Consider the following 23527-nt stretch of genomic DNA (forward strand, 5'->3'; position numbering starts at 1 on the left):
ACACAGCACGGGCGGGCCTCCCTCGGCCTGTTTCTCTGCCCTTTCTTTATCTCCAATTATAAAGCGGCGCCAGGTTTTCTCGTCAGCCTTCGCCATGTCTCCAAATGGCTTTTCAGTGTCAGGCCCATCAGGAAATTAACTCATCATGCAGTGACAGCTGCTAATTTTTTCCCCTTACATGTCAGATGGATCGCCTGCTGAAGCTAATAATGAATCACCAATCCCTGATTAGAAGGTGCTTCCGAAACGTATAACTGCCATCCGAGCTAACTTTTTTCTTCATGTAAAATGATATCACCCTAGAGGAGTAGAAAACGAATTGTATTCTTCAACAAGATGGAACAGGAGGAGGTTGCTTAAGTGAGCTGTGCGCTCTCTTAAATTATGGGCTAATATTAAACAGTAAAAGAAGCAAAAACTTACAGCTCTTTTTTTAGTTTGCTAAATGAATGACCTTTCTTGTTCCTGATTTTCTTCCTGGAACCAACTCCGGGTTAGCATTCCAGCTGGTTCTCCAGTGCTTTCTTTATGCCATTATTTTATGTTCAGGAAAACAAAAAGTTTGGTAGAATTGACATATACGGGCTGTCCGCTGGTCACAGAATTTCCTAGATGCTGAATCCCGTGGGGTCAGTTGAGCCAGAAACACCCCCGCCCCTCGGTTTCCTTTTGGCAATTTCCCACCCATGGACGCCCACCGCACAACTTACTCCTTGGCTGTACGTCCCCACGTGTCCCGACTGCATTCCGCAGTGAGCCCGGGCCCACACTGAGGTCTCCTTCGCCCTCCTGCAATTGCCCTGAATACAATCTGTTTCTACCACTATAACTTGTGTCCAGCTCTGGTGTTTCTTTGACACTTTGGGGTTCACATTTCTGAACTGGCCTGATACACAACGTGGAATTTTCGGCGCCACGTTGACACAAGCTTAGCACATTTACTTGGTTCTTCAAAGCAACCCAAGTAACAAAAAGGACGTTCTCTGCGTCAGGTGACTCAGGTCGGTGTGTGGGGTGTGGGAGACGTTTCAGGGGCGCATCCTCCCTCCCTGCCGTGACGGCTCAGTGAGGACAGGGCATCCCCGCATGAGGCCTGCTGGAGGCACAGTGCTCATTACAGTGGCCTTACCTGGCTGAGACTTCCTGTGTGGGAACCGCTGTCTCACTTTGTCACTCTCCACCATACACAGCGGGCACTGCCCGGCTTTTGCCGTGGAAGTTGACGTCCAAACCACGTCTAGCTGCGGACTCGGGCAGTCCGGTCTCCTTCGGTGCCAAACCTCCTCGAGGCTTGATCATTTAATTGGCTGCAGCTTAACAAAAATGTGGCCTTTTTGGATTACAGTCTCCAAATAAATATTTCATTTGCTTTGTTTGTTACTTTAAAGTTCTCTCATATTCTCCAGGAAAAACATCAAGGAAAGCCCAGGTCTTCTTTTCAGACACTCCACGCTGCGACCAATGTCCCTTGTTCACAAAACCTGCTGGGCCTCATTATTCTGAGGCACACGTTTGTGTGTGTGGCTCCAACCCCTCACATTCCAGTAGTTGTGTAATGAGAGAGAAAAGAGAGGTAATGTTAACCTAGCCCTATAGGTAATTACAGGATACAATAGCTTAGCGAAGCCTTTGCAATCCTTCTGAGCCTAGAAACACCTTCTATACAATTTTTTTTTATGCAAAGGCCTGCTCTTTTCATTGTGCATACAACATGATTGCTGGTTTGACACTGCAGGCTACACTGGTTTTATGAAGGATTAAATGCCACCTGAGACATATTTATCCTAAATAAATCACAAATGGTAAACTGCAGCATGTCAGTGTCAACACCCCGGACTGCAGCAGAAAGGTTAGCCACACAGGACTAAGCACGCTCAGGAATTAGCATCCGGGCCGCGGGACGGCGGGGCTGCTGCTAACGGGAGAAATGATCAGGAAGAAATATTTCCACTGAAAAACATCCCCCCCCCTTTTTTTAAACATGTACGAGAAGCTTGGAGAGGGCCATCACTTTGTAAAGGTCACCTTTATCCTGATAACAAACGGGAGTTGATCCTGTCACTGTTTGCTGAAGACTGTTTAAGAGGAACTGAATAGCCCTGCCATTTTTAAGGAACACGAGCAAGTCACACTCAGCTAATTATGGATCTCAGTGTCAAACTTGAGGTTTTACCTTTTATTTTTTTTGGAGAGGTGGCTGTATAAAGGGAGGTGTCCCTAGAGTGGACAGAAAGGAAAGCAGTGGGAGGATGTTAGGAAGGGGACAGGTCGGCCGCTCAGGGGCTGGTTCCCCTGCTGTCCTCGAGGAACAGATTTTAAACGGTGCTTGTATTTAAACAAAGAAGATACCATTTTCCTTTCCTCTTATGTCTGTTTTGCACAATTTTTAGATGCTAACCATGATAGAATACGTTATTGTCACCAGAACATGTCTTGGCCATTTGCCAAACATTCAGAAAAGGGTACGAGGCTGCGGGAAATGCGCGGGAGAACCAGCATCTCCGAAGGGGCCCAGGGCGCGAGACAGCCAGGCGTGGCTGCTGGGGCACGCTGGGGTGTCACCGCTGCCCGTTGGCCGGCTGCTTGAAATAGAATGTCATCATTACCTTTTAATGCTATAACTTTATTTCAAAGAAAACAGAAACAGAACATAAACAACCTTTGTGTTTGAGGGAGAGGATTATTTTACAATTTTGGAAAAGAAATAAGAGCAATTATATCAAGAAACAAATTATTGCAACATAAACTTGCATTCAACAGTTGCAGTGAGTCCACAACTGCATATAGACGGGGGCATGGTTTCTACTTGCTAATGTTTAATGTCAGCGATTTCAAACTGACATAAATCACAAATAAATCCTGTGAAAATGATACCAATATGAACAAACATTTGTTATAAAAAGCAAAATATTGATATGAATGGTATCTTCCAGAGTGCACAGTTCATATATAGACTTTGTCGTATGAAACTAAGTCAAAATTAGAAGCATCAGGTTGTCTTAACCAACCAACAAGGTATATTTTAATTGAATATAAACTTCAAGGCTTTTCTTAACCATAGGCTTAAGATTTCTTTTATGCAGAGTATGACCAGAGCAGTGAATGCGCCTACAATGTCTGAAGAGAGGAAATTTATGCATGAAATGAACTAACAGGCTTCCTTTGGTCTGGGGAGACTGCCGCTCTAAAATTAAAAACCAATGGACAGGAGCGGGCTGCTTCAAGACGGTGACCATTGTAGCCGCCATTTTACCCAAATAGATAATAAAATGTCGAAGCAGCTACATGCCAGACTGCAAGGGCAGATGTGTCCCAAGCCACACGGTCCATTTTTATCACTTTTCCACCACTAGGGAACAATCTTCTGATAACTGAAGTGGGAAAACACTTGTGAGAGCAAAGAACAACAGGGCGACACTGGGCTTCTCCTCGGCGCGGCTGGGACAGCGCAGGGCACCCGCCAGAGGACCGGACAGATCTGTCTGGCTGGCAGGCCTCAGGGCACCCCGCGGTGCCTTTTGGTGGCTGATGTGAACCTGGCCGGAGCGCACCTTCCGTCCTCCTCCGAAGTCGCGTTGTCATCGTTTTGAAGGTCACAAATGAATCTCGGGAAGCGCGGGGCCTCCCCGGCCAGCGAGAGCGCAGGGGCCGCGCCTACACCTCCTGGAGCTCGGGGCCTTCTCTTTGGCTCTGGACCCCGGCGGCAGCCGGGGAGCCCTCCTGGGTGTAGATGACCATGCTGGTCAGCTGCTCCGCCCCGTGCAGCGCCCCGGCCTCGGCGCCCAGCGCGGCCCCCGCCTGCAGCAGCTCCCGCGAGTCCGCCGCCTCGATCACCGTGTGCGAGAACACGCCCGCCTCGTCCTGCACCCCCGGGGGCAGCTCCGTCACGATGTAGTGCGTCGCGCCCTCGGGGAAGCTGCCGCTGGAATCCTGGACCATGGCTTGGACCAGCTCCTCCGTCACGATGATCTGCGAGATCTCCCCGTCCGACTCCACCAGGTCCACCCGCTCGCCCTGCACCCGCAGGCCGTGGGCCTCCGCCTCCTGCATGATGATCTGCGAGCCCTCCCCGGCCACCATGTGCACGGCGCCCTCCTCGTTCACGATGACCTGGGTGATGCCGTCCTTGATCAGCTGCCCGGCCGCCGATGCGTCACACACGGCAAACTGGAGGACTCCGTGGACCATCTTCTTGAAGGCCACCTGCGCGCGCTCCTGAGAGGCGACGACGGCCGAAGGCCGCGCCACGTCGGCCAGCACGCCCACGGCCGCCGGGCCCTCCTGGGCACCCTCCAGCACCTGGACTTCCGGGGCCTCGGGCGTGGCGGCGCCGGGGTCCTCCTGGCCGGGCAGCTGGACCAGCACGTCCTTGGGGCCGGGCCTGCCCTTCTCCTCGAGCCCGGCCCTGCCCTCCCCCTCCCCCAACTCGGTGACGGCACAGAGCAGCGCGTCTAAGGCTGAGGACGCGTCAGGGGGAGGCCCTCCGGCCTCTGAAAGGTTTAAAATCTCCTGCTTGGTCACCTGCTGGATCACAGCACTACGCAGACCGAGCGGCTCGTCCACACCCTGGCCGTCCACGGAGCCCCCCACCACGACCACCTGGCTGGTTCCGTCCGCCAGCTGCTCGGGGAGGATGGGCCCGGGCACCACGCTGCCCACGTGCGCCCCGTTCTGACTCGTGGTGATGACCTGCCCGTCCTCTGTGATGTGCACGACCCGGGCGACCTGGCCAGCCATGGCCAGCGTCTGCAGCGTGGCCGCCGCGGTCTCCTCCACGGACGCGTCCAGGGCGAACTCCCCGTCATAGCCCTGGATGATGATGACCTGCTGCACCTGCTCAGAGGCCGGCGCCTGCCTCCTGCCGCCCCGCAGGGGCTTCTCTCTGACTGGGGACTCTTCCGCCAGGGCCACAGCGGTGAAGGGGCTATCTGTCTCCACGAAGGTGGCGCCTTGTCCCTTCAGACGGCACTCGTAGGACTTGGAGACGATGCCTGCGGGAGACAGAGATCAGTTAGAGCCTAGGCAAAGGGCATTTAGACTTACCAGGAGGGCTTCTCAAGCAGCTTTAGAACCTCAGCGGAAACACCGTGAACACCATTCAGAAGTGGCGTGTGCTGTGAGCGCGGGGCGGGACGGCGCCCGCTGAGACGTGAGACGTGCGTTTCCCACTCCCCTCCTGGGTCAGCTGCCCCGGCACAGCCCCGGCAGGAGCCGCGCTGCTCCGGTGCCCAGGGAGGGAGGCGGGGCCCTCCGCGAGGCCATCGTCGTTTCTAACAGCGTATCAGTAACTGGTGAGTGACGTTCAGTGCAGAGCAACAGTATCCTCTAACCCACAGGGAGACTGTTTTTTAAATGTCCAAATATTATATATATTTGTTTATTCAACAACAAAAACATAAAGTCCTTGCGTATTATGTTAAAACATGTCATCAGTAAACAACTATAAGAGTTTAATGCAACAAATATTTACTGAGCATCTACTAAATGTCAGACACTGAAGCTGGGTGGGTCTCCGTGGGCCAGGCGCAGGGCTTGGCACTCTGCAGAGCACTGGCACACACACAGCTGCGGGGACCGAGGAGGGTGTGACACTGCAGAGCTGGGCGGGGGCCTCCGGGCAGCCCACATGTGGCCGCCTCCTCTCCATCCACCCGCAGCTCAGCGCAGTGCCTGGCGTGGGGCAAACCTGCAAAGGTGTGTTTGCTGAATGGCTTGAATACCAATGTAAGGTGACAAGGACAACCGCAGAGACAAAGCAGCCACACATTCAGGCTATAGGAAAATCATAAAAGAAACAACATTCAAAGCCTGTCTCGAGGCCCAAGACTCCAGCCATCCCTCGCGTGCTGGGGAAGAAGAGTCTCCCAGGCAGGGGTAGCAAGGCGCATGCAGAGCAGGACGGCTCGGCTGCCCTGTGGCCGCTGAGGGCTCAGGCTTTAGGACACCGGATAGTTTGACTCTGACCATGCTGCTCAAGGCCTCCTGTACCCTGCATCAGGCACCTGGGCTGAGGGCTGTGGAGAGCAGGAACCTACTGGATGTCTTTAAGCAAGAACACTGTGGAACTGTAACAGAGGGTACGAAATTTTTGATCTTTAATGCCAGCCCCAAATTCCTTAGTGACAACACTGTGACTCTTTAGGAAATACCATGATGACCCCTGGGCCGTAAGCAGAGGCGATGAGGCAAGATGGTTAGAAGGCCTCTCTGACAGCCCAGCAGACGATGGCAGACACGGGACGGGGTGGCTAGGACCCAGGGGGAGCTGCTGGGAACGCCCTGGTCTGGGGCTGGGCACAGGCTCCTGCCTGGCTGTCCGCCATGCGTCCCACATCCCTTACAGTCTGCCTGCTGTGTGCCGGACACGGTGGGGGCGGGGGGGACAGGCGGGGCCCACGCTGGGTAAGCAGAGGGTCCTGGAGGCCTGGCCTGCCGTGGGAGGAGGAGCTTCAAGACCCTTCCTAGATCTCAGGGGGTCTGAGCTGCCATCGGTGCGCTGCAGAGTGAGGGGACGGTGCCGGGGCAGGCGACACTCACACTCACAACCCTCCGGTCACCCATGACTGGGCAAAGCCTGCCGCTTCCCAAGTCGGTGGGTAAAATGGGACTGGAAACGGTAATCTTTATTTTCATAAAAAAGAGTTCCCATTTTCTTCTTTAAAAACTTTCTAACAGTTTTCTTCTCGTTGTCTCCATCCCTCCTAAATAAGAGGATAATGAAGGCTCTATAGCGAACATTTCCATGTCTCAACAGCAGCCTCATTTTTGAGATATTCCACTTTACTCTTCTCAGTTTTCTAACAGCAAACTCATGGATTACTTACGGCTAGCATTAAACATAAGGACGACAACTTTGCTGACCACACTGAAAACACTTCTTTCAACAGTGGTTAATTCTGAGCACAGACCCCGGTCAGGGCCTGTCTTGCAGCAGGTGCGTCTCAGGCAGGAGTGTGAATCTCAGAAAGGTGTGGAATCGAGACAGACCTGCAGGGTCACGGGACCACCTGCAGAAGACCCTCCCGCTTACTCGCTCGATGCCTGCGGGATCCCAGGACGAGCAGATGCTGCTCTGGCCAGGGCACAGCAGCCGACCCGGGCCTGGCCCTGCCCTCTCGAAGCCGGCAGAGGAAACTACCACATCTTCAAGGTCAACCAACTCTGCCCAGAGGAGGGTCCAAAATGTCCACAGGTCTGGCTAAAGGAATTCCCTAACTATAGTGCACCCATTTTCTCCTGTTCACGCCCTATAGACAACAATTAGGCACCACTAAGTAAGGCGACTCGCTAGCTCCTTGGCGTGCTTCAGTTAGCAAGCACATGCTGGACACCATGCCATGAGGCCTGGTGGTGGCGCTCACAGGTCTTCAAACTTCGGTACTCCTGGCGCTGGGGGTGTGTGTGTGGTGTCTGGAGGGAAATACTCCAGTGCATCTGAGTGGATCCTGCAGAGAACCCGCTGCAGCCCAGAGCGCTGTCCCTCCCTGACTCTCCCTCCTGCTTTGATAGAAACCACCCTGCACCCATCCTGGACTGGGCCTTGCCCCAGGGAAGGTTAGAGTTCAGAAGATGAGCATGAGCTTAGGGCAGAGCATACAGGACCTAGAGAGAAAGGGTTGAATTACTGTATGTATGCATGCTTATCTCCTGCTCTTTCATCCTCCCTAAACTCTCTCTCCTCAATGAGGTCGGGGTTTGCTCAGGGTGTGAGCAGAGGCCTAATGAAGGTGGCATTGCACAGAGCTCTCATGTCTACACTTCATTTACACCTGAGTTTAAGTTGGGCATGGAGTGGCCGATCCCTGGTCAATTTGCCATCCACTAGGACCTCTAGATCTTTGTCTACCGTATTTGACAAATTCTTCCTCTGGTATACTTGCAATTTCTCCCCTAACCCCTACTTTTCTACCTAAGATGTAATATTCTGCTTGCCTTCTTTACATTCTTCTGAACTTGACTTGTTTCTGTCTATTCTCTAATTTCAAGATCATTTTCAGTCTAATTCAGAATTTGAAGAAGAGGAAAATAAGGGCATACAAACAAATAAGGCAGCTTTCAAATAATTCCCCTCCCCCATTACTCTTAATTATAGAAAAAGACATGCTGGCAATACATTAAGAAACAGAAGGAATAACTGTAGTTGGGAAAGAACAAACCACCTATTCTTAGGTCATGTCTGGAAGAAATGGTGCATGCCTGAGTCCAGGCAATGCCGTTCTGTACTCTGCAACTGGACAGAAAGTCCCTTGGGTGTAGAATTATCCTTTGAATCCCTTGCAGCATTGATAATTATGCTATTCTGAACTACTTACTGAATTTATTTGAATCCAGAGGTGGGTTAAGCCACTTCCAGACCATTAAAGTAAACTACATGGGTAAATACTGCTGTCAGTACGGGGTGTGATGAAGCTTAACAACACCAACATCTTAACCTCTGCGTGCGCACAAGCCCAGCTAGTCCATCACAGTTCATAAATGCGAGTGCAGGTCCATCTTTTGATTCAGCAATTTAATAACTTCGAGTGCTGTCAGTACTGCTTTGAAAAATAGCACCTATAAAATGTAACAGCCTCAATCAGATTGAAAAAGATTCACCCACTGAAGATTCTTCCATTTCAACCATAATGAATTAATGTTGAGCTATGTATAAGTTCAAGTGTCATTTAAACTAATGTGAATCTCTACTGTAACTTTAAAATTCTAACTGGGCTATGACCAAGAATTTACTGGGCACATCAACTTCAATTCTTGAGCTCTTTCTAGTAAATATGAACTGCGAAGCTCACCAATGCAAAAGGCCAAACGGATAGGTATTTGGAAAACAGGAATGTTGCATAGTTTTAATCCTTAACTGCTTAGTTACTGTTGTACTCCTAAATTGCACAAATCTTTAATGGAGCATGGATCCCCAACATAATATTTGTATGACACTTCCCTTTTTTTCAGGGGGCGGGGGGATAGGGTTTTGCTCTGCCACCCAGGCTGGAACACAGTGGCAGCACTGTTCAAGCTCACTGCAGCCTTGAACTCCTGGGCTCAAGCGATCCACTTGCCTCAGCCTCCCAAGTAGCTAGAAATACAGGTGCACACCACCACACCTGGCTAACTTTTCTTATTGCTCAGGCTGGTCTCCAACTCCTGGGCTCAAGTGACCCTCCTGCCTTGGCCTCCCAAAGTGCTGGGATTACAGGTGTGAGCCACTGCACTTGGCCAACACTTTGCAATATCAGCTTTCAGTATGATAAGAGTAGCTAATAGCATCGTGTGCCTAAATGCAGTCTTTCTGGATCTGTTTCCAAAAGGGTAAGGAGCAGCTTTCCGTAGAAGGTGCAAGAAGGTTAAAATGCAGGCTGGTGCCTGTTTATGAAATCCTTTCTTGAGCATAAAGATAACAAACTCCCTTCTCAGAGTTAAATGCCCTGGAATTGACAACTTGGTTGCAATAAAAAGGTTTTTTTCCTGGGGTATGAGGATTTGTTTTCAGGGATGTGGTCTGGAATCGGCTCGCTGCTGCAGATACCGTCCCAAAGCTGCAGCTCCTCCCACGCACCCTTGCGGAAGCCCACATCTCCCAAGTCGACAAGCACAAACTCCATCCTGCAGGAGGGGAGGGTCAAGGCGTCAAGACTCCGCTCCCCGGCACCATGCTGCCCGCTCCGTTCTGCTGTCTGCGGTGCTTCTGGGAAGCTACAAACGCGGCTGAGAACCTGGCTGCTTCCTTGTGTGTGTGCTGTTCTCTCCTTGCTGTCATCATTTTTTCCCACAGAATAAATACCTTATGCTTTTGTTAAGCTTACATTTAATTAAAATGTACAGAATTTGTGCAGTAAACTCGAATGAAAAAAATAAAACAAGGGCCCCCTCTCTTGAAGGCATACGTTGTGAATGAAAAATGTCATTACAGACTAAAAAATTTTGCAGTAAACAGGGCCTACAGAGAGAAGTTTCCCCTGTAATGACATCCATAAAATACACAAATGGCACTTTTAGTACCATCCTGAATATGGCATTTTCTGTGCTCTACACACAATCTAAATGGTTTGATCATAGAGCATAATACTCCATTGGGTTTATAGAACAATCAATGTTCCATAAAATGATGTATTTATCCAATAGTAGGCTCAGCAGTTACTGGGGTATGACATTGCGGGACACAGGCTTGGGCTCCGCGCAGCACACACGCTGGCTGTAAAACTTATCTCACACCACTTCAACAACTTCATCTCATCTGTGGCAAGTAATTTGTGGAAGCCTCAGCTTGGCTTAAAAAAAACTTGTAATAAAAATTCATAGAATTTTCACGAGAATGAAAGCTGATGACAATAGAAAGGTCACATTGTGTCTCCACTAAAGGGGTCAAAGGTTGTTGGCAGTTCTAAAACTGAAAGTAGATTTCATGCATCACGTAGCAGATAAAGATGGCATTAAAAAGACATGCCGTGGGGTGAAGTGCCTAACGCCACGAGAGCCTGGGCTAACATCCGATGTAAACCACTCGGTTGCTACGAGCCAGCATTTATTTTAAATTTTTAAGCTTCTCCTGAAATAGTACTAAATGTTTATACATTGCTAGGTTACGTCTCAGACACTGTGGGCAGTTTGGATTTTCTATTCTGGTCGGGCAACCGAGCTTGAAAACGCTGGGTTGGTTCATTGTCATAATTAAAGCACCTTGAATACGATGCGATTAAAAAAAATAATACTTTTCATATAAAAATTTGGGACACACATGACATTGTGGTTCCTAAGCCACATCTAATTTCTCCTGACTGCAATTTTAAGATGTAATTTTAACAAGAATGTTAAGAAATCATACTTAATGTCTATTAAAATGAAACAATATTAACAGATTATGCTAATAAATTAGAGCCATATTTTAATGTCACAAAAGCTTATAAGTTTCTCAAGTGAAAGCAGGAAAAATGACAAATTAAAATTCAATGAAATATAACCTTTTAGAAATTTCAAAGCAGGGAATACATTATTCTTACCAGAGCAGTCACCAATAGTTTAGCCAGTCAAATCGATATCAATAATTGCTCTATAATTTATTCATGTTGAAGACAATAATAATTGCCTGGTGGTATGCAGGATGCCCGTTACAGAGCTCCCGTGCGAATCCGGTTTTGCAGAGGGCAGACTTCCCGCGCCAACACCGGGCTCACCCGGCCGCCGCTGCGCTACTTCCCACCCAGACAGCGCCGACCGCCGCCAGGGCTTCACAGGAAACTGCCATCGAGTGGCTCAGGGACCGTCGGGGATCAAAGACAGAGTATCTATCTGGGCTAATAATCCCAACATGGGACAGAGGCACCTCTTGGCCTTATATTCCAGCAACTAGATGACCATTTCTCCTTCTTTTTAAAGAACACAGGTTGGTCAATCAATACCTCATGTCTCTTCATTATTTCCAAGGATTAGAAATGAGTTCCAGTCAGTGTTACTAAAATGCACACACAAAATAGAAACGGCTAGGTTATTTGAGATACAAAATGAGGAATTACTTTCGGTCTTTGACATGTTAAGCATGGTCGCTGTACTAGTGAGATTTATTTCGGAGCACAGCCTTGCTCTGACCGTTCTGAAACTAAGGTAAACCTCAGCGGACACGAGCCGGCCTAAGGATGCGTTAGACACATCACAGCATGGTAATTAAAGGGAGTTTTGGCGAGTCTCTGCCGTGTACCACACACGACACACAAACGTGCATGGTGAAGAATCACAGTAAAGGCCTCGCTGTGCCCCCTCGATTCACGAAGGCCGTTGTTTTACAACTAGAGATGGTGAGAATTGCTTTTCTGTAAAAATTAACCAAAGTTCACACCCTTTCTGAGAAACGCTTTCACATAAATTCCACAGTACAGTTTCTTAAGCTATACCGTGCAATTTTTAGTGAACGAATACTTGCAACAAACCAGGACATACATTTAGGTACCAAAAGTTCTAGTCCTTTCTCCTTAGTTACCGTCAGTACTACATTTACACTGGGAAGGACTGAGGCAATCACACAGACCCCTGGAAAGAATTTAAGACACCCAGAAAAAACGAAGAACAAATTTTATCTCAAGTTGGAAATACATAATCGTGCAGGTTTCTAACTTTACCAAGAACAGTCTCCATGGGCCTAGATATTTCCATGGGCACTGAGGAGTGACAAAGAATAAAAGACAATATTTTACCTTTAAAGTCACAAACCCTAAGAAATTTTGTATTATATCAGACCCTTAGGTATATATTATCATTTTCATGCATGAAGATCTGAGGTAATGGGAGCCATGCACACAAATCTCACTCAGGGAGATAAGAATGCGTCCTTTAAGGTTATCCTGACAGGCTTTGGGGTGGAGGGAGGGCGGCGGTTAACCGTTTCTCTGCTGAGCAGAAGCCCGGGAGCTACACCGATAGATCATGCAGCGACAGCCATATAACTTCAGAAATTCAACTCATGTGACAGAAATGGTGCCATCAAGTTTCACAGAGGGTGATGAAATGGCACTTTAAAGTTAGACTGTAAAGTGCTCCGATCTTGTTATTTACCCGTGAACAGCACTTGTTAAAAACAGCCAGCTGAGTTACTAGCGGAACGTGCTCACACGTCTGAAGTCCTGTTTGGAGCAAAGCAAGGGGGTGGCAGAGGGACCTATGCAGCTACCACCCAGGGGCCTCCGCTTTCTGCACGATTGGGTGTCGAGGTCGGCCTTGGCCACTGTCTTAGATGCGTCCTCGCCTCTCCTCCCGGTGCAAGCCTCATCATGCCCCTGGGCCTTGTCCATGGTTCCAGCATGAGTGACACGGCGGAGAACAGGTCGAGAGGCCCCTCACAGTGTGTGCGGGAACGCAGGCTGGAACAGTCCCGGAGCGCAGGCCCGCAGGAGGCGGCTTCCTGAGGACCCTCAGACTACACGAGGTAGACAGCACCGTCTGCTCCCTGTACGGCTGCCTCCGTGTGACTTAAACTAGTTAACAAACTAGTTAACTAGTGTAACAAGCTAGTACAGACATTCTTTTCAGCATTATGGAATCAGAAAATTAAGAAGCCCAATAACCTGGTCCTAAATGTCCTCCGACAGTGTACGAACTCCAGCGCAGATAACACCGTATCAGGGGACAAGGCGTGTTTTTCAGAAGTTTTACACATTGTACACACCTTAAAAGGCAAAATGATGCAAGTGAGGCCAGCCAATGTTGCTGGAGGGCACGCCTCTAACCAGGCTGACTCTAAAAGGCTAACAGGCAGATTAAGCTGGTCTCCGTTTTGTTTTTCTGGCAAACCCTATAAAAAAATCAGACTCAACTTTTGCAGTCATGTTCATATTTCCTTTATATTATAGTATCTTCATATCTTTCCCGAGGAAATGAGAGGAAACAGACATTTGTCTTCATTGCAGACACTTTTGTATGAAGGTAAAAAGCAAACCACTTCTCAGTAACCACACAGAGGCACCATTAAAATCAAATTTACAGTAAACAGAACCTACGGCTGGGGTAAAACACTAACTGTTAGTATTTTAATTATCAGCAAAGCTTTTGGAGGTCTAACATCTGCTCACAGCCAAACGACAGCAGCTGCTTGTGTACACTTAAAACAATGCCATTTCTTCTCTACATCTTAAAATGAATCGTATGTGCTGGGCACACGGCTGCGATTTCCCACTGAGCTGGCCGAGCAAGGGGACCCCAAGCGTCCTGTGGGTGAGCAAGGCATCCGAAGCCATCGAAGCCGGCAGGGAGCCGGAGTCTGGGAGTGAGAACACCAGAGAGGGCAGCTGGCGAGTGCAAGAGGTCTGGTCACCCGCTCTGGAGCGGCGTCAGGACGGGGCTCTGCGGAACGCAGCCCAGGAGCGGAAACAGGGCTGTGATGATACGGGGCTGCTGCGGTTGGTCTACCTTCCCGGGTGGACCTGGGAGAGCAGCTCCGCGCAGGGCCCCGTCTGGCTTCAGCCTTCTCCACCCACGGAGGACGGCCGCTCCGAGGGGTGGCGTGGACGCCGCCACCGTCAAGGTGGAAAACGCTAATGTATTTTCCTTTTAACCAGAGGATACTACAATCTTCATTTTGAATGTTTTCGTAAATATCTAAATTAAATGCCTATTTAAAATTACAGAATACCTGTGCCTTGGGCCCTAGAGAATAATAAATGCCAGGGATAATAAAGTTTAAAATTGATTTGAAGATACCAAACAAAAGACCAAGTATAAAGGCTTAAACCTTTACTTTGAAAAGAGCAGGATGAATAAAAACTTATAAATGGGAACACTGAGTAAAATGCTAGCAATTGAGACCTAAAGTAACGCAATACAGCAAGTCGGTATCAGCAGTTTTTCCCCTAAACACACCTGGCTTGGTTTTTTTCGAGAAGCAAGTTCAGAGAGGAATCCTTACAAACCCCGAGTGGATTCTGACCCCAGGACCGGCGGGGCCCTGTCCCACCCGGTGCACGTCTGAAATCGCGCTTGGATGGGAGCAGGGAGACCTCGGCCATGTGCCTGGTCATCTGCGCCATGGCCAACATTAAGGGCATCTGATGTGTCCAGAGGTAACAGGCTTGTGCTGTTTTGTCTCAGCAGCTAGGCAAGCCACACGTAAAGTCCTGCAGCAAATTCCCACAGTGCCTACCTTAAAACTGGGCAGCAAGTCTAATGCGGGAACGATGTGGTCATGGGGCCACGACCACTTACAGTACCACATGCGCTTCCACTGTGCGGCAAGATGATGGAAATGTGAACATTATCTTTTTAAAAACTTATTATTAGTTCATTAAGGAGTTCAAAGGCTTTGTGAAATGGGCAACAGTATTTTGCCTTTTAACTAAAAAATTGTTTAAAAGGAGCTGGATGTTGCTCTGGACCAGCAGGCATGCGTAACTACAAGCGTGTGCCGTCAGACGCGGACGCTGATCAGGAGTGAGTAATGCCCACCTGCAGGTATCGCCCACCGCGACGCATGTACACAGGGACACAGGAACAGACCCGCACGCAGGGTACCGAGTCACAGACAGCACACAGGACCCCGCAGAAGATGTTCTGCATGGGGAATGGTGACACGAGCAAGTTGGAACGTGAAACCACCACGTGTATTCAAAACTCAGGAACTCTCTACGAAACGTAGTTATATTAAGCAAGTAATGCCCAGGGTTCATTTGGCCTCACAACTGGTTGGCCACTTGAAATAATCTTCAACAAGGTTTAGAAAGGAAGAACTTGGAATATATTTTAAGTTGGAACATGTTTAAGAGCCACTTCTTCTGCTGGAATTTCCCAGGCTCAAAACTAAAGCTACAGGCCCGACGCTGGTGGAGGAGCTTCAAGGGGTTCGGAAGGACCAGGAGGCCCTGACTCCCCCCAGCACATGCCCCACCTGATGCTCCAAAGTGGCAAAGTCAATCTGGGCTAAGTGCCTGGAACAGCACCAGGTAATTTAGTTATATAATGTCACATAACAGGCTAATGACTACTTCCTAACATTTAAAAATTTTATATGTTTAATCAAATGTCAAATTTCCACGTTTTCTTGAAACAGACATGTACATGTGCATATATACAATTCAGTGCACACAGACACACCCCCTCATGGACATGCACACATATGTAAGCACAGTTCAGGGTATTCAACCGGTTTAGTTTCCATTTCCATCCTTCTCATCACGCTCCTCACTCAAAGGTCTTTACCAAACGCCTCTCCTGAGCTGGGAATCCACATGCCCGGGCAGGCGTGTGGGCACCAGATGAGTAGGCAGGGTCTCTGCTCCCTGGGGAGTCCCCTGGAACCCTGAGCCCAGGAGCAGAGCCCTTCTGGGGCCTTGCAGGAAGCTGTCTCCCTGATGACAGAGCCAGACCACTGGCAGTACAGCTGGAAGAAGCAACACTCTATGCTTGAGCAACAAGTTAATTCTTTAAGAGCTGTTCAGGTTTTTAAAGGACGGGACATTCAAGGAGTTGTAACAGCTTTAAAATCTCCAAGGTTCAGAGTTTCCAGTTCACATCAGTTCTTCTCACGTCCCCAGAACCTTGAATGTGGTTCCCTTCACTACTCATGTGGTTCTGATGCTATTATACAACCTCATTAAAAGCACTATGATGGGAAATAAAATCACATCGTTGACAGTCCTGGGATCTTAAAGAGTCAGTAAATGACAGCAAGAGGCAGTGATCTATTTCACACAGTACTGCACTTAGAAGAATAGATACCCACTGTGAAAATTAGTAGCGTGATTACTAGTGAATGTTTAGGCTCCCTAAATGATCACAGGAGGAATGCACCTAGATGCTGTTGTAGTCTGTCACATTTGTCACCTACTAAAGAGTTTCTGAATAAACACGACAAATATCTAGGTTCTAAGGCAACAGTAGTAAAACTGGTCCATAAAAAAATTGGATGCTTACGTATTTCTTAATTATATATTTGTTTAATGTGAAAGTTACTTTAAGTTTTAGAGGTATTGAGTAGGTACCTACTCATCTAGCCTGTTGTACACAACTCCAACCTATCACACTGAATTTTAATTACTCATAAACATGCTCATGATTTCTGCTTGACTGAGAGCTCCGTGAGTGCGGGACTCTGGCTGGGACTGTTGCTGTGAGTCAGAGTCCTTTGCCTCTGAGCCGGGAGTCTCGTGACTTCTGCCAAAAGCCACAAACTGTGGCAGGATAACTTGTCAGTCTGCAAGGTGGGCAAAATCTCAGACCTTTCACAGTTCTACACAATTATCTGAATTCCTTACATGTTGGTTTCTTAACCTATAAAATAAACGTAACAATACCTATTTTCTTGAAAAGTAAACGAGACAGTCCATGTAAAATAAAATACTATACTTAGCACTGTGCTTGATATATAATAAGGCCTCTCAATAAATGTTGGGCTTTATTACTATTAAGTTTAATGCATTATAATTCCATTCATATCACCTGAAATTGGTATGTAATGCAACTAATATCTATGAATATGTACAATAATCTTGTATGACTAAAATATTTTAAGTATGTTATACGTGTAACAAAATTTCAATTTAATGTGAACAAATGTAAAGTCCCGCAATCAGGAGTAAAACAAGTGCTCCAAGCAGGATAGAGAGAAAAGGACGTCAGAGATCTCGCGCCTGCAGGATGAACACAGGATGCGGCCGCGGGGACGCGAGCACAGAGTCCAGCAAAGGGAAATAATAAGGTGACGATACACTGGTCAGACGACGCTGCGGGTGCCATGTTTAGGTTTGAGCTCCACATTTTAAGAGAAACACCGACTAACAGGCATGAATACAGAGAAGAGAAACAAAGTTATGGACTTAAGTAGACATAAAGAATGTCTTAAGTCTCCACGTATTTACAGGACTACCATGCAGAAGGAATGGTTCATTCTACGTGGCTCTAGAAGGCCAAACTGGGAGTAGCAGGTAGAAGATACAGGGAAGTAAACTTTGCCTCAACAATGCTGATTCAGAAATGAAACACAATGAACCTTAGCAATGAGTTTCCTATTAGGGAAGGTTGGACAACCACTTTTGTGGGATATTGCAAGGAGGTCTCTCCAATGAGGGACTCTAATGTCTTTGTTACCACTTAGATTCTGATTCTAGACCTGCTGAAGCAGGGAGCAGGCTTTCTGCTGAATATTCATGAACCTATCAAAACAGACAATGCAGATGACGGACACATTTTCAGGAATCTGACAAACAACTGTTGTGCCAGGATACATTTAGTGAAACCCTGCCAGAGCAGGAGGCTGAGCTATTTGACACCAAGTGATTCATCCTAGCTCCATGACGCCAGTCTCTGGCTTTGGCTCTTACACACCACAACACGCTTCTTTGCGTGAAACTGACTATGAACTTTCTGTGCGATTACCAGGGACGTGAATCTGCCCAGGCTCTCGTGGTAGCACCCACTGCTCAGCACTTGTATTTCTATGTGCAGTTTTATATCATGTCACCTCACAGTGAGAGCTCAACGAACAAACCCCAAGAAATTACGAGTGGCCATGGTTTAAGTTGGAAAGACAATGAGGTGGCCACGAGGAAGCACCACTCAGACCTCCCGCCTGGGAGCAGACCTGAAAGCCGCCCCCACGGCGCCCAGGCCAGCTGAGGCCGACTGCCCAGGGGGCTCCCAGGCAGGCCTGCTCCTGCCAGCCGAGGGGCTGCTTGCTGGGCAACTGCAGCCTGACGGTGCTGCAGCCTGAACCCTGCCTGCTCGAGCACCATCTCCCCTCTCTCCTGGGCAGGGGTCAGGGCCAGCCCACGTGGCACCGAGTGTGGTCTGAGATGACAGGCAGGAGGGTGGGGACTGGGCCTGGGCCTGGCTTGCCACCCGGCAGATGGAGAGGACGCCTCCCGAGTGGGAGGGAGGTGGGCACACGGTCCCAGGCGCAAGACGATGGTCCACAGCTGCCCAGGGGAAGTGTCCCAGTGGAGAGGGGAACGCTGTTTTGGTGCCACATTCCAGGCACTTGGAGACGTGGGGCAACGATGCTCATCAAGACAGAAAGGGCGGCCGGTTGCACCAAGTGGCATGGTCACCACCATTCGGAGGGATGATGAGAGACTGAAGGCCATTGGTGGGCAGCTGAAGGTGACGTGGGAGACCCCGTCAGCCTCTCTGTAGCTCACAAGATGCCCTCATGTCCTGCATCGGAACAGCAGACTGACACTCTGATGCCAGAGCTGTGCAGACACTCGTACGGCAGCCAAAGAGGCGCGTAACTGAAGGGCAGGGCCAGTCTGGGAAAACCGGAGACTCTGAACTGTGGGATGGGGACACCCAGATGATGCCTGAGGACTCGGCTCACAGGCCCCTGAGCCCTCTGGGCTAGCAGAGGGGCCTTCCCTCCCCCGCAGGAGCCAGCAGCTCAGCTGCACTCAGGACCACCCCCACCCCAAGGGACCAGGTGCCCCCCCCCCCCGGGAGGTGCCTAGCTCGTCTCCTGGCCAGGATAAGCGGGCCGGGGCCTGGCAAACAGTGGGCATGTGCTTGGCCTGGCGAGCGGCAGTTGCTGAAGGAGCTGGCAGGGACGGGGAGGGCCCCTGAGATGGGACTTTGAGATGTTTGCTCAAGGGCCCAGGTGTAAGAACGCAGGAGCAAGAATTCAGCTCCCTTCCTCAGACGTGGGACTTAATGCCCCAGGCAAGGGCCCCCGAGGGTAGAGCAGGTTTGGAGAAAGCGGCGCCCCCAGTTGCCCTGGCAGACAGGAGACAGAGAGTGAAAAGGCTGAGGGACGTGGCAGGTAGGAATGGAAGAACCATAAGAACATTAATTATGTCCCCTGAGGGGACCCAGAGGGTGGACACGCCACCCACATGACCTCAGGAGTGTACCTTGGGAGGGCCTGACAATTCAGGGGCAGCCTCTGCTGCAGGCCGGGGTGACAGGAGGAGAGATGGCTCTTTAACGCCCACGGGGGAGGAGCAGGGCAGGGCCAGCCGTGGACACGGTTAACACAGCAGTGGCCGACCTGGGCGCCAGGTAACACCGAAAACCCAATGCTCTGGTCGGAATGCGCATCTCCCCCCAAATTCATGCGTTGAAATCTTGACCCCCAAGATGATGGATTAGAGGCTGGGGCCTTTGGGCAGTGACTAGGGCATTCCTCACGAATGGGATCCGTGCCCTCATGCAAGAAACCACTGGGTTATCACAGCACAACACCGCCCTGGTGGCTTTGGCTGTTCCAGAATCTTAACGTGTTTTCATTCTCAGTCCCATGGTGTTTAACTTAGGCCCACCGTGGCTGCTGCTTAGTGACTGGGTGTGTAAGAGACATTGATAGAAAAATGTAAGTGAGAAACTGCTATGATAATAATTCTGCAAATTTGCCTCAAATTGGCTTGTAGAAGATCCTTAAGTTGTGTTCATCTGATCAGGATTCTTATATATATATAGCACATAAAGTTATGTCACATAAAGATATCTCTAATATTTTAAAAGACAGTGTAAAGAGGGAAAATATTCTCCCACATATATTCAGTATCATATCCAAAAGAGAAAAAATATCCAATCTAATTTTTTCAGTTTTCAGGAATAATGACTGCGTACAAGCAAAATATGTTATTTTCAAATAAGTGCTTGCAAATAGCAGGCTCTCATACCTTGTCATTTCAAAACAAAACAAACATTTGAAACATAATTATAAAAATTTATGAAAAACAATCTAGTTGATTTTTTTAAAGGCACAAAATGTCAAGGATTCTACTCGTGGGCTCATGAAAGCAGCTCTCGCTCGAGGATCAGGCTAAGAGTGAGACCCGGGGGGAGAGCTGAACAGAGGTGTCTGGTCAATAAAAATGGGTGACGAGCTCTGGGCCAGGGCAGGGCCGGGCTTGGCTGGAAACTGTATACTTGGCTGTTCCAAGAAGTCGGGCGCTAGTCCAAAATAACCGCAGGGTGAGGTCACCCAGGCAGTGTGTGGGAGGCTGAGGGAAGAGAACAGCACTGAGCGAAAGAGACCGGGGGACACTGGCAACGGGAAGAGTCAGGGCCTGAAGGGAGGCTGCGAAGTCAAGACCAGGCGCAGGGGAGGCAAGAAGAAAGAGGGTGGTCCACTGTGTCAAATGCCAAAAAGAAACAGCATGAAGATGGAAGTTCGGTCTCTAATAGGTAATATATTAGCAGGAAGACCACAAAATGAATCATTTAAACCAGAATACTATTGGCAGCAAAAAGGGCAGTGTCTGGACAGATCACTGGGCCAGGACACAGACCTGGCATTAGACAGGCGTTGGCCTGGGCTGCACCACTGACACGGTGACACGGGTCTACAGTCTGGCCATTTCCCTCTGGAGCACCTGGTTAATGACCTGCGGATACCAACACATGGCATATTCTATATGAAAAACAGATACAAGGCTATCTGATTAGTGGCTTTGTTAATAGAAGAACAGGAAGGCACGTGAAACTTGGAACGATATTCAGTGAAAGACGGAAATTCATATGTTTACCTTCACTTCTAGTCACTGTTACACGTCATCAAGTATTTTTCTCAACAAAAATGCACTTCTCTTTCCTGGAATAGCAAGACAATCAGAATGACAGAGCTGAATTAATTCCTCATTTGCTGGCTGAAAGAAACTCAAAGCAGAATTGCCACAGGGCAAAATAGGGAGAGTGACACTATACATCTCAGCTTTTATATGTGTCCATTTGATTACTGTGCACGCACATTTGTATTATCCTGGTGATCCAACAGTTGTTGTCTAACTTAATTTATAGAATGCCAAAGTATCTATTAGTAGGAACTATGCTTTGAAAAGTATTACTAAAATATCTGAAATTCTTAACAGAAATTCCAGGAGGTCCACCAGATAAACTGCATACGGAAAGTAAAGGGGGAAAAAAACCTCTCAGAAAAGCCTCCTTTACAGAAACTCGCCTCGGAAAGCTGCCCATGGCCGAGGCCCGCGCGGGGCCGGGTAGTGGAGGGCAGTGGGCGCGGCCTTGAACATGACCGAGAAGGCAGAGGCTGCGGCCCTCGGGTGCTGCAGCTGAGACTCCTGCACTCGAGAATACAGCCCCTGGGGAAGGGCTGTGCCTGCTTTTTATAATGTTTTGAGTAACTTCTGTTTTCTAGGCCTTCCTTTTCCTAGTGAACTCCTACTGGTGAGAATAACACTATTTGCTTTTTTTGCTCCTATTTTTGACATTGTCCTGCTAGTAACTAACCCCCCACAGATCGACCACGCATAATCAGTTTTCCCAACATACCATGTAAACCAACAACCAATCCCTACAGCTGGAACTTAGCCCAAATCACTGGGTTTGGTTCTTTCTCAAAACATGCTTTTATTATTCAATTTTTACTTTTATTGTCTAACTTTTGACATTTATTTATCTGTAGAATCAGAATCCAAAATACTTGGACATACTACAAAATAGCTTGGATTTTGGATACAGCCTTATTAATAAAGAAGGTTTCATTCCTTTTTCTCCGGAATACTTTTTAATCTACAGAGAAACTTCCATGAAGGTAACAATTTGTTTGACCTACACTTGGCTTGGATATATTGAAGGACAGAGGTGAAGGGACATTTGGGGGGCAAACACCAAATCATGACAAGAGGCTTTTCAGCTCAAATCTACACAGACAACGTGCACCTGGAGAGAGAAAGGTTTAACAGTCTTAAATTCAACTCTATGAAAAAAAATAACAAGGAAGTGAGGAAATTCACACACAGATTCCGACACCCAGCTCCGCGGAGGCAGGACACGTCGGGGTGGACGGTCACAGCTGTCGATGTACTGACTCAACTTCTAGCTGTTGGATTATAAATGGATCTTAATTAAGTATCGGCACTATTAAGGATTTCCCCTAGAACTCCCAAACACGAGGCATTGACAGGGAAGCTGCATTGGCAACACAGGTGGAGGGAGCCACAGCTACTCGGTTTCCCGTTAATCCTTCTGAGAAAGCCCCCAGCTCTGAGGACGCGCTTTCACTCTGTTGGGGCTGTCTGTAAGCTCCCTCTCCGCTGCAGAAGCCTGTGATTCCAGCATACTGCCGATACTCTCAGGGATGGGCTAGCAACCTGACCCTGTTGACTGCGTAGTCTACAGAAAACATTGCCTATTGATCCTATATTCTTATCTTTTAAAAACTCCTGTTAGGATATGAAAATATAGATTCTTTTACATAGCTAACATATCTCCATCTCCACAATATAGCATCTGATTGTGTTAAATTAAAAAATTAATGGGCTGATTGTAGCATTATAGCTCAAATGGATTTACAGTTACCATATTGGCCCAGTGTGATTTCAAGTAAGAATTACTTCTGATTATTTGAATGGAAATTAAGAAACATTAAGAGAAGCCGCGTTTAAGCTGGTTGGTTCAACATCTGCAAACACTGTGCATTAAGATGGGGAATGGAAGATGATGAAAACTGATATCAATATGAAAAAATAACAGGTTTGTAGATTCTACGACTCACACAGCAGGTTTGATTCTTCTGCTTAAAAGCATGTTCATCCACCCTACCCCAATTCATATTTGATCTGCAGTCCAAAAACAAAGCCCTTTGGTATTTTAGCATGAAATCTTATAGAACTACTCAAGATTCTCGACATTGAAGTTTCCATTTTTTAAAAGGAAGATGGTGCCAGGTTGACAAGTCTTATAACAGAGAACAAACAATGCAGCGAAGAAAGCGGCGGATCACTGGGCGCCCCAGACTCCGGCATTCATACACCAGCCCATGCACAGCGCTGCGGAGAACAAAAGGCACCGATGATAAAACTGGGTGCTTTTGTTTCAGGAGGCTGGCACAGATGGGCCTGGCATGCTTCACGTTTCATTTTCATGAAACTTTAGCCACATTTCCAGGGCAACATTCCACTGTTTGCAGGCAAAGGCCCCGCGCGCAGCAGGCCAGTGACTCGCCAGTTGTTTTGCTGAATGCCCCCCACTTAAGCCAGGAAAAGGAACTGAAACACCCACATAACTTGAGTGCTTATAATCCTACGTAAATAATGTAAATTGAAAGGTTCGGTTACTAACATGAATTTTAATTAAAATGAATAATTTTTTATTTCCAGTTAGA

General features: G+C 48.2%; 1 protein-coding gene across 1 annotated transcript in view; it reads right to left on the bottom strand.

The window, feature by feature from the left end:
• Positions 1-2933: 2933 nt before the first annotated feature.
• The window catches only part of ZNF407 (zinc finger protein 407), a 411466-nt gene continuing 390872 nt past the window's right edge, over positions 2934-23527 (bottom strand). The window contains exon 9 of the mRNA XM_069468342.1: positions 2934-4991. Coding sequence (XP_069324443.1) covers positions 3655-4991 — 1337 coding nt within the window. The 3' untranslated portion in view covers positions 2934-3654. The remainder of the gene's footprint in view (positions 4992-23527) is intronic.

Source organism: Eulemur rufifrons, chromosome 5 (assembly GCF_041146395.1).
Source record: "Eulemur rufifrons isolate Redbay chromosome 5, OSU_ERuf_1, whole genome shotgun sequence".
Lineage (NCBI taxonomy): Eukaryota > Metazoa > Chordata > Mammalia > Primates > Lemuridae > Eulemur > Eulemur rufifrons.